This window comes from Geotrypetes seraphini, chromosome 2, assembly GCF_902459505.1.
Source record: "Geotrypetes seraphini chromosome 2, aGeoSer1.1, whole genome shotgun sequence".
In the NCBI taxonomy this organism is placed as follows: domain Eukaryota; kingdom Metazoa; phylum Chordata; class Amphibia; order Gymnophiona; family Dermophiidae; genus Geotrypetes; species Geotrypetes seraphini.
The window spans coordinates 476,300,732-476,318,259 of record NC_047085.1 but is presented as its reverse complement, the minus strand read 5'-3'; the positions used below and the strand labels follow the sequence as shown (position 1 = coordinate 476,318,259).

The 17,528-nt window shown below is 44.4% G+C and overlaps 1 protein-coding gene across 1 annotated transcript in view; it reads right to left on the bottom strand.

The window, feature by feature from the left end:
- The window catches only part of TTC21A (tetratricopeptide repeat domain 21A), a 323,520-nt gene that overhangs the window by 168,197 nt on the left and 137,795 nt on the right, over positions 1-17,528 (bottom strand). Inside the window, exons 12-13 of the mRNA XM_033931720.1 lie at positions 8,870-8,999; positions 572-729 (exon numbers count right to left, since the gene is read on the bottom strand). Coding sequence (XP_033787611.1) covers positions 572-729; positions 8,870-8,999 — 288 coding nt within the window. The remainder of the gene's footprint in view (positions 1-571; positions 730-8,869; positions 9,000-17,528) is intronic.

Below are 17,528 nucleotides of genomic sequence, written 5' to 3'. Positions count from 1 at the left end.
TATAGAAAGTTGCATGTTCTTTGAACTTGTTCAGATTAACGAGGGTTTTAATCCGTCTCCACTGTCTTTCTAGAGCTCCGAGTTGTTTTTTTATAGAGGGCTAAGTCTGCAGTATAACAGGGGTTAGAAAGTTTCCGTGATGAAATTAAATTAGTCTCCATGGGGGCTAGAGTGTCCATTATGTTCCATTATCACAGAAAAACATCCAGATTGTAAACCCACCCAAAACACACCTCCAACATATCCCCTTGCTATTTGGACACAGTGAAAATCATCTCAATTCTGCCTTTTCAAAAACTGTGATTTAGACTTTTCGGTGGGAAAATGTACATCTGCTGATAAATGCATACTTGAATGAACCACATTGTTCTAATTGCATATGACTTCTAGAAATTCAGCTTTAGTTGCATGATGCAAATTGGAAGTGAAGGTCTGTGATTGCAATATGCCTTTCTTCACTTAATATTTAAAAGGAAGTTATGGAAATATATATTTTAACACTGTGTATAAAATTTCATCGCACATATTGGGAACACAGATCTCAAGTCAAATATCATTAGTTATGTATTACCTTAAAATTATGGCTAACCCCCATCTCCAAAGAGTGTGAGCACTCTATAAAGTTGTTTTGAGATAGGTAGATCTGTGCCATTAAAAGATGCACATTAGCAGAAGTTGGATCCAATTCTACACATCGTTGTAGTGTTCCATGTGCACCTTCTAAATCTCCTACAAAATAATTAAATTAACATCTGTTGAGATACTAGCCACAACATAGTAACATTTCAAAACATGATGAATACAGATTGCATACACCTCTGTCTCATGTGTTTAAAGGGCACGGTTTCATCCAGGAGCCTCGGGGCCTTTACTAGGCTGGCCGGCATCATCGAAACGGGCCAGCCTATCAAAGGCCCCAAGGCTCCCAGATGAAACCATGTCTAAATTAATCCTAGTGGCAGCTGTATGATCAAGTTAAAAAGCACACAGTGAGCTGCCGCTAGAGACAGGAGAAGTACTGCTGGACAAGGGAGGAGGGAAAGGGAAGGGAGAAGGGGTATTGCTGGACAGGGGGAAGGGAAAGGATGGAAGTGAGAAGTGGTACTGCCAGACATGGGGAGAGGAAGAGATGTTGCTGGACAGGGGGCAGGGAAAGGGAAGGGAGAAGAGGTGCTGCTGGACCTGGTAGAAGGGTAGGGAAAGGAAAGATGCTACGCTTCTGACCCTTTGCCAATCTATTGGCTTTCATATCTTTGCATATGCAGATGACATTCAGCTTATACACCAGCTAGAATATAATAACCCTGACGAAATAGCATCTGTCAATAGGAAACTCGAGCTTGTCCATCAATGGCTCGAGACTAACTGACTAGCCTTAAACATTGAAAAACTAATGTTATGTTTTTCCCATGGAAGGACGACCAAAAGCTGCTTTCTCCTATTACCATTAAAGGTTCAACCTTACAACTAACAAGAAGCATCAAGATCCTAGGAGTTATCTTTGATAATAAACTCACTTACCACGAACATATTAATAGTATAGTTAGATCCACATTTTTTAGACTACGGCAAATTCGTTCAGTCTCAAAATTTCTATCCCCTAAATCCATAAATATCTTAGTTCATTCTTTGGTAATTTTGAAAATCGATTACTGTAACGCGCTGTTCAAAGGTATTGCTTTAAAAGAAATCCGTCATTTACAGATCATACAAAATGCTTCTATAGAACTCATAAAAAAAGCAAAAAAATTTGATCACGTTACTCCGCTACTCAGGGAAGCACATTGGCTCCCTGTAGCCCATCGAATAACCTACAAATTAAACTTATTAGTTTTTAAAAGTCTTCTTTGTAAATCTCCCTCTTTTATTTACAGAGTTTTGATCCCCTATACTCCACTTAGATTGCTTAGATCTATTGATCAACATCTTTTGACAGTTCCTTCTTTAAAAATTATAAATACACGGCGAAATTCAATCTTTTCCATCACAGCACCTCAAACCTGGAATTTACTTCCATTCAATATTCGTGAAAAATTAGATTTGGTTAGATTTAAAAGTAAGCTCAAATGTTTTCTTTTTAAAGATGCATTTGACAGCTGAGATAACCAGAACACACAACCCGACCAAAGATTTTATAGATCTCATGTGTACTACTTTCGCCTCCCTTTGTTTTTCCTTTCCTAATGTTTTTTACCATAAATGTTTTCTTTATCTTTCTCAAAATTGTATTTCTTTCCCTTCTCCTCTCCCTTTATATCCCATGTTGTCTTAAGTTTTGTGTTTTGTTTTTTTTTAAATTAAATTGTCAGTCTCCCCCTATTAACTTATGTTTATTATTATACTATGTACATCACTTAGAATGTTGAATAAGCGATTAATCAAATATTGAATAAACTTGGAAACTTGGGAGGGTAAGATGATGGATGGGGAAAGAGCATATTAGCTGTGAGTGGGGTTTGGGGATGGGAAGGGAGGAAAATTGTTACAGGAGGAGTGAGAGTGATGCGAGAGTGAGCAATGGACATGGGGTGGAGGAGAGGAAGAAATGATGCATGGGGAAAGAACATGGGTTGGGGAGTGGGAAGGATGTCACTCGAGGGAAGAGGCAAGGAGAGAGAGAAAAAGTGTGCAGGAGGCAGAAAGGGTTGGACTCATAGAGGAGATGAGATGGATGGGGAGGACAGAAAGGAGGGAAGGAGAAATGTCACATTTGGGGGGAAGGAGAAGAGGGCAGAAAGTGAAAAGTTGGACTCATGGAGGGAGAGAGAGAGATGTTGGTTATGGGAGGGAAGGAGGACCAGAGAAGAAGAAGCATGCAGGAAGAAGAGAGAAAAAAATGTTGGACTGGTGGAAAGGAGGGAGAAATGTTGGACTGGGAGTGGGGCCAGAAAGGAGGAAGAGAAGGGAAATGGACTGCAGGGGGCAGAAAGGAGGAAGGGAGAGAAAAATATTACACGGGGGGAGGAGAGGTGACTAAAGGAAGGAAGAGATACCAGACCAGGGAATAGAAGGGAAGGAGGGGAGTCTGGTAGCGCAATAGAAATAATAATAATAGTAGTAGTAGTAGTAGAGAGAGATGCCAGATTATGGGAAGGAGAGGATAGAGATGTCAGACTGGGAAGGGGGAAAGGAAGGAGGGAGATGTCGGACCACTGGGAGGAGGGAGGGAAGGAGAGAGATAGCAGACTATTGGGGGGAAAGAAGAGAAGGAGAGAGATGTCAGACCATGGAAATGATGAGGGAAGGAGAGAGAGGAAGGGAAGGAAAGACATGGAAATTAGATTTTGAGAAGAAAGCAGAAAAATTGAAAAATTGAATGTTAAATTAATGCCAAAGATGGATGCAACTATGTTCCTTAAGTAAATTCAGGGATATGAACTATGAGAACAAGGTCAGAAAAAGGTTACTGTATAATAAATGGAACTGACCCCTAAAGATAATATGTCTGCAGAGAGTGATCAAAAAACTATCTATAAAAAGGCTCAGAGATATGAAACTCTGAAGGGAAGGCTGAAAAACCTCCCTGTGTAAAGAGTTCACCTTCCAGTCATTGCAGCTTTATAAAAATTTTGATCACAATCAAAGACTTGATGTGACTTGAAATGATATTAAAAATATTTTACTAATTCAAATGATAATTTTTTCTCTCTCTCTTCTTATTCAATCATGCAAAAAATCACTGCATAAATAAGATGAAAGTGCGTTCACTTAGCTTGAAAACAGGGTTTATGGGGTCCCAACGTGGCTCCGTTTCAATCCCTGCCTCAGGAGACCCGACTAGTGCATATTCAAAAGTAGTCCTGAGTGCAATACAAGATGTTCCTGGTAAGCTTCGTGACATGCAATCACATCGCTGCTGGGTGGTTGAGAAAGTAACTTCTGAATATCCAACCGCGGTTAGAAGATTTTTGGATATTCAGAAGTTACTTTCTCAATCACCCAGAGGATACCGTGCAAGAAGATAGAGGGAAAGACTCACCGGATCACAAGCAAAACAGATCGAAAAAGACACAAGAGGGAAGGAAATGCAAGAAAGGAACAGGCCGCAAACTAAAGTGTATATACACGAACGCAAGGAGCCTTAGGAATAAGATGGGTGAATTAGAAACTATGGTACAAAGAGATAATGTTGCCATCATAGGCATCACGGAAACATGGTGGACTGAGGAAAATGTCTGGAACACTGGCTACCGGGATACAAACTATGCCGCAGAGACAGAGTGGTTCAAAAAGGCGGGGGCATTGCCATATACGTCAAAGAGGGAATTGAATCTACTGGAGAGAACACGCCACAACTGATGGATAAGTTAAGAGTCTCTATGGGTCAAAATTCTGGGAACATATGGCCTGGAAACGAAGATCGGCATCTACTACCAACCCCCAGGGCAGTCCGAAGAAATTGACGGAGAAATGACAGACAAGATTAAACGCAACTGCAAGGGAGGCAACGCAGTTATCATGGGTGACTTCAACTATCCGGGAATAGCCTGGAACCTAGGCACCTCTGGCTGTGTTAGGGAGACCAAGTTCCTGGATGCTGAAGGTGATTGCTTCCTGGAACAACTTGTCAAGGAAAATACTAGAAGAAATGCAATTCTGGATTTAATTCTAAATGGCCTGCGAGGACTGGCACAAGATTTAGAAGTAGAAGGGACACTGGGAAACCGTGATCACAATATGATCTGCTTCGATCTGGATGCAGGGGAGAAACATCGGTCCACAACGACAGCCATGGCACTGAACTTCCGAAAAGGGAATTACGAAGGGATGAGACTCATGGTAGGGAAGATTAAACTAAACTAAACTAAACCTTAAGTTTATATACCGCATCATCTCCACGGATGTGGAGCTCGGCACGGTTTACAAGAGAAAGAAAAAAAAAAGATTTACATGAACTTATTTATGGAAGAGAAGAGTAAGGGGGGATAGAATTACATTTTAGTGAAAAGCCAGGTTTTCAGTTGCTTGCGGAATAATTGGAGGGAGCCCAGGCTCCGCAGCAGGGTAGTAAGGTCGTTCCAAAGACCTGTGATTCTGAAGAGAAGGGATTTTCCCAGTTTGCCTGCATAGCGAATACCATATAGAGAGGGGAAGGATAGTTTAAACCTTTGGGAGGGTATAGTAGAGTCAGGACTTGAGGAGTTATAAGATAGTGGGATTAAGGGAGGAAGGATGCCGTGAATGATCTTAAAAGCCAGGCAGGAGCATTTGAAATGGATTCTGGAAATCACTGGGAGCCAGTGAAGTTTGGCTAGGAGTGGGGAGACATAGTCAGACTTGCGTTTTGCAAAGATCAACTTTGCTGCAGTATTCTAGATTAGCTGGAGTCTTTGAAGACTTTTTTTGATAGGCTTAAGTAGATGGCATTGCAGTGGTCTAGTTTGGAGAGGATGATGGATTGGACAAGGACGGCGAAATGTTGTTGGCGAAAATAGGATCTTACTTTCCTCAATAAGTGGAGGATGAAAAAGCATGATTTAGCCAAGGAGTTGAGGTGGTCATTGAAGGAGAGAAAAGAATCGTTAATGATGCCAAGGACCTTGCTTGAGAACTCAAGCTGCAGTGCAGCGCCTGAGGGTGGTGCGAAGAGGGTGGGCAGGTGTTCTAATTTTGGGCCGAGCCAGAGTAATTTTGTTTTTGATTCATTCAATTTCATCTGTTTCGAGAAGGACCAGGAATGGAGTCTCATTATGCAAGCTGTAATGCTCTCGTGGAGGTTGGTGAGGTTCTGGTCTGTCTCAAGGAGGACAAGGATGTCATCAGCATATGTGTAGATTGTTTCAAGGGGGGTTAATTGGAGGAGTTTCAGGGAGGACATATAGATGTTAAAGAGAATAGGGGATAGGGGTGATCCCTGAGGGACACCGCAAGATGGTGTCCAAGGAACGGACATGGTGCCATTTGTGTTGACACGGTATTCACTATGCAGGCAAACTGGGAAAATCCCTTCTCTTCAGAATCACAGGTCTTTGGAACGACCTTACTACCCCGCTGTGGAACCTGGGCTCCCTCCAATTATTCCTCAAGCAACTGAAAACCTGGCTTTTCACTAAAATGTAATTCTATCCCCCTTATTCTTCTCTTCTATATATAAGAAAAGGATTAACACTGTAAAAACACTAGAGCAAGCTTGGACCCTTGTAAGGATACAGTTACCGAGGCGCAAAATCTATTTATACCACGTATCAACAAGGGATCAAAGAGGAAAAAGAACAAAGAACTGGCGTGGCTCACTGTAGAGGTGAAGAAAGCGATCAGAGACAAGAATACTTCGTTTAAGGAATGGAAAAGATCAAAAATAGATGAAAACTGGAACAAGCACAAATAACATCAATGCAGGTGCCATAAGGCGGTAAAAGGGGCCAAAAGAGACTACAAGGAAAAAATAGCCAAGGAGGTAAAGAACTTCAAGCCATTCATTCGATATATTAAGGGGAAACGACCCGCAAAGGAAGCGGTGGGACCATTGGATGATCATGGAATAAAGGGAGCACTAAAGGACAAAGCAATCGCCGACAAACTGAACTCATTTTTTGCGTCTGTATTTACCGAAGATTTACACAGCATACCAGAACCCATCAGGCTATATGCTGGAAATGAAGACGGAAAGCTGACAGGATTCATAGTCAGTCTAGAGGAGGTGTGTAGACAGATTGATAGGCTTAAGAGCGATAAAATCCCGGGACCGGATGTCATCCATCCGAGGGTCATCAAGGAACCGAAAGGGACCATAGCTGAACTGCTTCAACTAATAGCCAATCTGTCGATCAAATCAGGAAATATTCCAGAAGACTGGAAGGTGGCAAATGTTATGCCGATCTTCAAGAAAGGTTCAAGGGTAGATCCAGGAAAATACAGACCGGTGAGTCTGACCTCAGTATCGGGACAGATGGTAGAGTCGTTGATAAAGAACTGCATCATTGATCACCTTGACAGATTTGGCTGATGAAGACCAATCAGCATGGTTTTAGCAAAGGTAGATTGTGTTTGACGAACTTGCTGCACTTCTTTGAGAGAGTAAACAGACAGACAGACAAGGGCTACCTGGTCGACATTGTATATCTGGATTTTCAGAAGGCGTTTGACAAGGTTCCATGTGAAGGACTACTTTGGAAAATTGCAAGCCATGGAATCAAGGGTGAAATACTCACGTGGATTAAAAACTGTCTGGAGCATAGAAAACAGAAAGTGGGGATAAATGGACAATACTCGGACTTGAAGAGCGTCACCATTGGGGTGCCGCAGGGCTCGGTGTTTGGACCCGTGCTCTTCATAAATGATCTGGACATTGTTACGACAAGTGAGGTGATTAAATTTGTGGACGATACGAAGTTATTCAGAGTAGTGAGGACCAGGGGGATTGTGAAGATCTGCTCGAGGAATGGGCATCAACATGACAGATGAGGTTCAACTTGGATAAGTGTAAAGTGCATGTAGGTAACAAAAATCTCATGCACGAATACAGGATGTCTGGGGCGGTACTTGGAGAGACCTCCCAGGAAAGAGACTTGGGAGTTATGATCGACAAGTCGATGAAGCCATTCACGCAATGTGCGGTGGCGGTGAAAAGGATGAACAGAATGCTAGGAGTGATAAAGAAGGGGATCACGAACAGATCGTAGAAGGTTATCATACCGCTGTACCAGACCATGGTGCGCCTTCACCTGGAGTACTGCGTCCAGCACTGGTCGCCGTACATGAAGAAGGACACAGTACTACTCGAAAGGGTCCAGAGAAGAGCGACTAAGATGGTTAAGGGGCTCCTCTCCCTCAAACAGAGGAGATTGAGAGGGGACAAGATCAAAACATTCAAGGTCCTGAAGGGAATAGACTTAGTAGATAAGGACAGGTTGTTCACCCTCTCCAAGGTAGGGAAAACGAGAGTGCATTCTCTGAAATTGAAAGGGGATAGATTCCGTACAAACATAAGGAAATTCTTCTTCACCCAGAGAGTGGTAGAAAACTGGAACACTCTTCCGGAGTCTGTCATAGGGGAAAACACCCTCCCAGGGATTCAAGACAAAGTTAGACAAGTTCCTGCTGAACCAGAACATACGCAGGTAGGGCTAGTCTCAGTTAGGGTGCTGGTCATTAACCAGAAGGACTGCTGGGCATGATGGACCACTGGTCTGACCCAGCAGCGACAATTCTAATGTTCTTATGAGAGACACTGCCTTAGCAGATCCTCTCTCAGCTCCTACTCAGTCCAGTGACATGTGTCCAACCAGCATCAAATAAAGATAATGACTGAGATAGTCCTGCATTGTAGTGGCAGGAGGGAAGTGGTGCGTATACACGGTGAAGCAACTCAAAAACTTCTAGAAAAATTTTTCCATTCAGGATCTGTAAATAATGTCACCCAAATGCTGTGACATCATTGTTATACTGCTTGTCCTTGGAGAAAGAGAACACTACAAGGGTTAATAAGGAGAGCAGGAAACAGAACAGTAAAATGAAAGGTGGCCAACAGATGACAATCAGACAAAAACACCACAGTTGGATCTTCATAGGTCACCAACAATGCAAGCACCAGGTCCTATAGTGGTCAGAGTTTGTGTGTTATTATAGCAGATGCCAACATTTAAAATTGCTATCTCAGCATGCACAAACTTTGCAAAATAAGTCATAGACATGTAGACTTCAACACCGCCAATATCACACCTCCAAGATGCCTCTTTTCCAAATTGTAAATTTCCAGATCACCATAGTTTTTATGTGTAGATCATGCCCATCCCAAAATCACCATTTCCACATGGATGCTGTTTCTCAGTGTAAATCCTGGCTTTTTTCCATAGGGACATCACACAGGTTTCTAAAATAACCCTTTAAATCTAAACGCAAACTATGTGAAAAAGTCATCTCTGCTTACCAGACAAGTATTTTATTTGTGCCATAAGAAAAAGAGGTTCTAACATGGCAGGAGCTACACTGACTACTGGATTCAATATAGTCAGTCCTTGTTTAAGAAGAGGAGGTATAGGTTGGCCAGGTGGCTTGGGCTACAAACAAATAATTAGAAAATTAGTTGTAATGCTTCATTTTATTTTTTTATTTAAGATACAGGTTATTATTCAAAAGCATTTATATGATCAGTGGTAGCTCCAACTGCATAGATAATTATATATATATATATATTTTTAAATCGATGGCAATTCTACATATAGTTCATGAAACAAAGTTATACATCCACCTTGGTTTAGTAGGTCCAAATGGTACATAAATAGATGTACATAGAGTCCAGAGTAGACTACACTGTCAAGATATCATGGCCATGTTTCAATAAATTTACATCAGAGGTATAACGAAAGATTAGGTTCTTACCTCTGCTAATCTTCTTTCTTGTAAATCCACCCTTTATGCTGGGAACAGGTGGGAAGTAGTGTTGCCCTGTTGTCAGGGGCTGTAGGAACTTCAATTAACTGAAATTCAGCCCCTCCCACTGTGCTCATCTCCTGAACATGCTCCCTGGACACCAGTTAATCTTCAACAAGAAACAAGAGAGAGAGGGGGAACTCCTCGTCAAACAATCAATTCTGCTCATATTAACATATTCAAAACAGCAACAATGCACATTGGAAAACAGATTATGAAACATTAAAACCTGAACTATAAAACAGGGTTATAGGGCAGTTCCCATGCTCAAGGGAGACACAGCCTGTTCAGTCAGAAAAGGGCGAAAACCTATGAACCCCGCTAACCTGACTCCATAGTTAAATAGATGGCATTCCCAGAAAGGCTTCTCTGAGACTGAAATCCAGCTGACCAGTAATCGGCAAGGCAACCTGCGAATCGGACAGAAATAGGGCGGGCTCCCAGCTAATTGGTTTTCTAAGAGGATGAAGTTTGTTGTTTTATCAGGGTTAAGTTTTAGTTTGTGTTCTGTCATCCATGTAGCTACTGTTTCAAGTGTTTTGTGTATTTTGCCTATCATGATCGGTGTTGGTTGGTCGAAGAGGAGGAGAATGGTGATGTCATCTGCATAGCTGTAGGAGGTTAGGCCATGTTTGTGCAGGCAGGAGCTGAGGGAAGCAATGTATAGGTTGAAGATTGTGGGTGATAAAAGTGATCCTTGGGGTACTCCGCAGGGGTTGGACCATTGTTCTGATTTTTCCATGTTTGTTTTGACTCTGTAAGTTCTAAATTGTAGGAAGCCTTTAAACCATGATAGTACCTTGTCTGAGATTCCTATTGAGTCCAGTGTTTGTAGAAGGATGCCGTGGTCTACCAGGTCGAAGGCTGCGGAGAGGTCTAGTTGTATGATCAGCATTTTCTTTCCTGTGCTGAGATGTTGTCTCGCAGTGTCCATAAGTGTTCCTAGTAGGGTCTCAGTGCTGTAGTTGGTTCTGAAACCAGACTGTGTGGGGTGAAGTATGTTGTGGTTTTCTAAGTATGAGGTTAGGGCTTTGGCTACAAGACCTTCCATTAGCTTAACGTAAAGTGGGATTGAGGCTATGGGTCTATAGTTGGATGGTTGGTCTGTTGTTCCTTTGGGGTCTTTTAGGATCGGAGTTAGAACATAAGAAATGCCTTCACCGGGTCAGACCTTAGGTCCATCTTGTCCGGCGACCCGCACACACGGAGGCCAAGCTAGGTGTTCCCTGATGGACACCTTGTTCACCCATATCCCTCAATATGATTTGCAAGAAGGTGTGCATCCAACTTGCCCTTGAATCCCAGAATGGTGGTCTCTGATGATTTCGCTGAGGTCTTGTGGAAAAAGGCCATCTGTGAGTGAAGTTTGTATCCATTGTAGGAGTAAGGTGCGGAATAGTGTACTGGAGGGGCAGTGGTTAAGGTCACATGCTGTGTGGCTGTATTTATTATACAGTTTATTGAAGTCTGACCATTGTATGGGTGAGAAGTGAGACCAGGTTCTGTCTGCTGCCACTGATTCTTTCTCTGGGGGGGAGGTGGTATCTCTTCTAGGTGTGTAGATGTCCCATTGAACAAGGCTCCTTGGGCACGGGCTCAATGGCCGCAAGATCTAGCAGCTGGCGAAACATGGCCTGCACCATGAGTGCCTTTTCGGAACGTCCCACCGGAGAATCCAGAAAGAAATCTGACAAAGGTCGGTAAAATTCCAATTTGATGCCATTGCATAGGACCTCCAGAACCCAGCAGTCAGAGGTAATTGTCTCCCACTCCACCAGAATGCTTGAAAGGCACCCTTCAATGCGTAGGAGAGAGGTCTGGCGGCAGAACTGCTTCTTTGGGAGAGTGGGTGAATGTCTGTTTGTGGACTGCTGACAGGAAGGGCCTCCAAAACACGGCCTTAAAGAATTGAATCTTTGACCCATGGCTGGGGGACTGGCATACTGATGTGGGTGTTGGAAGGGATGAAAATTAGGATGCTCCAAACTCCTAGAGGGATGAGGTCTGTTACCCAGCAAAACCTTAGGTGTACGGTCCTGAACACTTGCCATAAGGTCATCGAGACCTTGGTCGAACAGGAGTTGCCCCTTGAAGGGTAATCTGTTCAGGGGGCCTTAGAGGAGGAATCCCCGGACCAGTGTCATATCCACTGTATTCTCCTGGTGGACACTGAATAAGCGCCCAGCTTGGCGAAGCCTTCATCATGTCATATAGGGCGTCTGCCAGATAATCTACTCCGGAAATTAGAAAACCCAAATCAATGAGGACCACATCAGGATCATGGCGAAGTTTGGAATGGCACGCCCGTGAGACAAATGAAGTGGCCACAGTCACCCTGACCTCGACCGCCACAGAATCAAAAAGGAGTTTAAGAATAAAATCTACATGCTTGTCCTGAACATCTTTCAGGACCACCCCAACAGAAGGGAGAGAGGTACGCTTGGTGACCTGAGCCACAGCCAAATCCACCTTCGGAGAAGTAAAGTGCTTGGAAAACTCTGGCGCCATGGGATAAAGCTTTGCCCTGGCCCAGGCGCATTTAAAGGGACCCTCCTGGTTATCCCAAACATCCTAAAGAATCTGGACCAGATCCGGATTATCAGGAAAGGAGGCAGATCACTTTGATCACCCATCAAGTAACATTCCGCCTGGGCAGTCTGATCTGACTGCAGATTCAATTTCCACAGAGATTCTGAAATGAGATCCTCAAGACGATTAGGTTTGAAGAATCTGCGAACGGAGGGATCATCCACTAGATCTCGGGAGCCACACAAATCCTGATCATGTAGGTCAGCTAGGTTAGCCATATCAGCGGATGCCCCCGAGGCGCCCTGAGAAAGCAGGGGAATGGAAAGAGATACCGACTCAATGGCAGGTATCGTCCGTCTCCATTCTGGGGTCCCTGTCTGGGAGCACAGAGACAGACTGGCATCCAGCGGAGAAGAACCAGCAGGTTGAGTTGGCTTCTGAGGGGGACCCACAGGCATGGACTTTTTAACCAAGTATGCCTGATACATCATATTCACAAATTCCAGGGGGAAAAAATCCGGTCCCCCCCCCCCCCCTCTGGCACGGGCTACTTTGTGTGCCTCCGATTTAGAGTGCTTAGATGATTTATGCGACTTTTCACCAGAACTGTGCTTGCGTTTCGCCAAAACACCACCATCACCCTTCTGAGATTATCCAGGCATGATTTTTGCAGTGCATGCAGAATAGATCCAAGAAGGACCTCTTCAGAGGTGGAAGACACCAAATTTGTGCACACCTTGCCCCCCTCACGGGCTGGGCGCAAGTGGAACACGGTTGCGAATTTGACATCTATCCGCCACAAACGAGTCATGAATCCATGCCATCATGTCCTGAGGAGGTCATCTGAGAAGTTTGGAGCAAAAACGAAGCTTCTAAGTGTAAAAAATATATTTTTAAAAGTTTAGGAAAAAATCCAAGATGGCCACCACAGGGGCCAATTTTGCCTTAAAAGAGCCCAGGAAAAACACAGGGAACCCTGGAAAACGGCGATTTGCGATTTTAGAGGTGGGGTGGGGTGGGTAGGGCATTCAGGGAAACCACCCATAAACCCCTTTTCAGGACCCCCCAAAATCACTAAACCAGGCAGGCAAATAGCTACTCACTGTGCTCTGTGCTGTAAGGAAGAAATGTCAGGCAAACTGAACACAGTATGCAGGGAGATCTCAAGCCTCAGGAAGCTAGAAAAATGGATTTCAAGTCTTCTAACTGCTTCACCTGCTTGATCACCTTGGTCAGCGACTTCTAATATAACACAGGGAAGGTACACAGTCCAGTTCCAATCCCGGGTGTGCCTCCACAGAACCGCGCAGCCTGCGCTCCACCCACTAGCGGATGAACCCAAGGTGAGCTAGCTCCCGATCTCGGAGCCCCGATTTGACATGCAGGCTGTTCAGGGGGTTTACTTCAGTGGCAGGTAACCCCCCAGAGGCAAACTTTACTCCATATTCTGCGATCTCTCACCGAAAGGATGTCCCCACAGGGTATTTCCACAGCACAAGGGCAAACCCGCGAAAAAGGATTAAAATAATACACTAAATTTAAGAAATGAAACACGAGCAGAAGAGAAAAGCTTCTTCAGCTTGGCTTGTAGGAATACAAAACTGGTGTCCAGGGAGCATGTCCAGGAGATGAGCACAGTGGGAGGGGCTGAATTTCAATTAATTGAAGTTCCTACAGCCCCTGGCAACAGAACACTACTTCCAAACTGTTCCCAACATAAAGGGGGTTTGTACAAGAACTACAAATATAAAACACTAAAAAATAACACATATTCATTGTGTATGTGGCAAAACATTGTTCAAGAAATTAAAAACAAAGACATACACTAATATTGAACATTTTCTTTTAATTTGTATTTGATTGAGCAATGTTTTGCCTCATACATAATGAATGTTGATTCCTTTTTATGTGTTATTCATTTATTATGTATATTTGAAATTATACCCCCAACGAAGATTTATTAGGTATAATCAATTTTTATTTTCAAAAAATAAAAATACAATCAAACCAAATACAATCAAGCAAATGAGCTTCAACATAGGGAAATGCAAGGTCATGCACGTGGGGAAAAAGAACCCGATGTTCACATACAGAATGGGGGGAACACCGCTAGGGGTCAGTAACCTGGAGAGAGACCTGGGAGTGATGGTAGACGCAACACTGAAGGCATCGGCGCAGTGCGCTACAGCCTCAAAGAAAGCTAACAGAATGTTGGGTATCATTAAGAAGGGTATTACGACCAGGACGAAGGAAGTCATCATGCCGCTGTATCGTGCAATGGTGCGGCCGCATCTGGAGTACTGTGTCCAGTACTGGTCGCCGTACCTCAAGAAGGACATGGCAGTACTTGAGGGAGTACAGAGAAGAGCAACTAAACTGATAAAGGGAATGGAAAATCTCCCATATACCGACAGGTTGAAGCAGTTGGGACTTTTCTCACTGGAAAAGCGGAGACTTAGAGGAGACATGATAGAAACCTTCAAGATCCTGAAGGGCATAGAGAAAGTAGACAGGGATAGATTTTTCAAATTAAGGACCACCACAAGTACAAGGGGGCACTCGGAGAAATTGAAAGGGGACAGGTTTAGAACAAACGCTAGGAAGTTCTTTTTCACTCAGAGGGTGGTGGATACATGGAACGTGCTTCCAGAGGCTGTTGTAAACAAGAAAACATTAAATGGTTTCAAAGAAAGTTTGGATAGATTCCTAGAAGAAAAAGGGATTGAAGGGTATAGATAGATATAGACCACTACTCAGGCGATGGGCCTGATGGGCCGCCGCGGGAGCGGACCGCTGGGCAGGATGGACCTATGGTCTGCCTCAGCGGAGGCAACTTCTTATGTTCTTAACCATGGAATACAACCAACTACAACCAAGATACAAACGATACAGGTCCAACACCCCAATCCGTCCCCTCCCCCCCTTCCCTTCCCTCCCTCCAGAACCAGACTTGAAGCAGAATATTCAGTGCAGTAGACTTGGGGCTCCTTTTATTAAGTCGCGCTAGCGGGTTAACGCACGCGACTTTTCATCATGCGCTAACCCCCGCGCTGGCCTAAAAACTACCGCCTGCTCAAGAGGAGGCGATAGCAGCTAGTGTGGCCGGTAGTTTAGCGCTCAGTATTACATGCGTTAAACTGCTAGCAAGTGGTTGGAGACGCTGACTCCTGGCAGTTGGTGACTTCCTCCACAAGAAAATGCAGAGGACCTAACTCTGTCTCTTTTTCCCCCATACAAGACAGCTCAACATCGACACCTCATATCGCCCTGAGGAACAGATATCAGCTGCTACAGGAAGGTCCGGAGAAAGAGCTACAAGTAGTTGTTCAGCAGACGGTTCCAACTCCGGAATCAACAGTACAGCCCACCCCTAAGAAGCGCAGAGTGGTGGTCATCGGAGATTCGCTGCTGAGGGGCACCGAGGGACCAATCTGCAGACCAGACCTACAATCAAGAGAGGTCTGCTGTTTGCCAGGGGCCAGGATCCGGGATGTCACTGCTTGCATTGACAGACTCATCAAGCCTCGAGACCACTTCCCCATGGTTCTAATCCACGTCGGAACCAACGACACCGCAAGGAGCAGCCCGGACAGCATACCTGAAGACTTCAGGGCCCTGGGGGAGAAGCTGAGGAGGATGGATGCGCAGGTAGTCTTCTCCTCGATTCTCCCAGTGAGGGGCATGGGCAAAGCCAGAGAGGATCGAATACAAAGGGCGAACGACTGGCTGCGAGGATGGTGCAAGGAGATGAACTTCGGGTTTCTGCACCATGGAGAAGCATTGCAAGGACTACAGGACACGACGGGCTACACCTAACCAGAAGAGGGAAGAATGTCCTTGGACACCGCCTACTCCACAGGGCTTTAAACTAGGTAAGTCGGGGGAGGGTACAGGCACAAACAACATACCAGGCGAACTAAAATGCCAATACATTTATGAGGCTGAGGAAAGTAGACACCGAAATTCTGGGTCAGGGGTGAGTGCACACACTTTTGAGTCGGGAGTAGGGTCACATCATATTTATGGGTCACATTGTAATTCCGGGTCTAGGGGGAGTACACACTGTAGTTCTGGGTATATGGGGAGTACACATTGTGGTTCTGAGCCTCAGGAAAGCACAAATAACACAAACAATGCTAAAGGTGTTCAAATAGCTCAAACAGGAATATCCCCACTGAGACATAACAAAAATATAACATGGAGGGCTATGTACGTCAACGCACACAGTTTAGGAAACAAGATCCTGGAATTGGAAACAGAAATAAGGAATGCCGACCTGGATGTGGTGGCGATATCCGAAACCTGGCTCACAGACTCCCACGGGTGGGACATGGTCATACCGGGTTACAACTTGCTTCGCCGGGACAGAGAGGGTAGGAAGGGAGGGGGTGTAGCATTATATACTAAAGATGACATTAAGGTCACGAGAATCTCAGATGTCCAGTATACTGGGGAATCCCTTTGGGTTAATTTGGCCAGAGGGAAGGACAAATGCTTGTATCTTGGCGTAATTTACAGACCCCCAAGACAACAGGATGACCTGGATATGGAAATAATCGAAGATATAGAAAATATCACCTTGCGTGGGGACACAGTATTGCTAGGTGACTTCAACATGCCTGATGTGGATTGGGTTACACTTACCTCTGCTTCCGGCAGCAGCAGGAGGCTATTAAACTCTATGAAAGGAGCAAGCCTCAGGCAACTGGTGTTGGAACCGACAAGGGATCAAGCAATACTGGACCTGATACTTATCAATGGAGAAAGTGTCACAGAGGTCTCGGTGGGCGACACATTGGCCTCCAGTGACCACAACATGGTATGGTTCAATATCAGGAAAGGTTTCACTAAATCTACTACACTAACCAAAGTCCTCAAATTCAAGGACACAAATTTCAAAGAAATGGGAGACTTCGTTCACCAGGCGCTACAAAGCCAAGAAGAAACCGATAACGTGGAAGACATGTGGTCGACTTTGAAAGCAACCATACAAGAAGCAACAAACTGCTATGTAAAATAAGTAAGTAAACGGCGAAGGAACAATAAGCCACAGTGGTTTACTTCGGAGATCTCAGACCTGATCAAGGAGAAGAAAAAAGCATTCATCTCTTACAAACAATCAGGGAAGCAGGACTCTAGAGCAGACTACCTGGCCAAATCAAAAGCCGTCAAAACAGCAGTCAGGGAGGCTAAATTCCTCATGGAGGAGTCTCTAGCAAAGAACATCCAGAAGAGAGATAAATCCTTCTTCAGGTATATTAGAGAATGACACGGTGAAAAAATTGGTCCCCGTCACCGCCCCGTCCCCGTCTCACCATCCTCTGCACCGCCCCGTCACCGCCATTCCCTTCACCGCCCCGTCACCGCCACTGCCACCCCATTCACCGCCCCGTCACCGCCACTGCAACCCCATTCACCGCCCCGTCACCGTCACCGCTGCATACATAAAAGCCTCAAACGGGTACGATTTTATATACTTTTCTTTATTTACGTATAAAGGAAACATTCTTTAAAACTTTAAAACTTAGTTAAATATTAGTTAATAACTATACAAAAACAAACACGACATGTGCTTTTAATGCTTACAATGTTAGCCTACATGGTAAGTAGACGCGGCCGCTGTACCT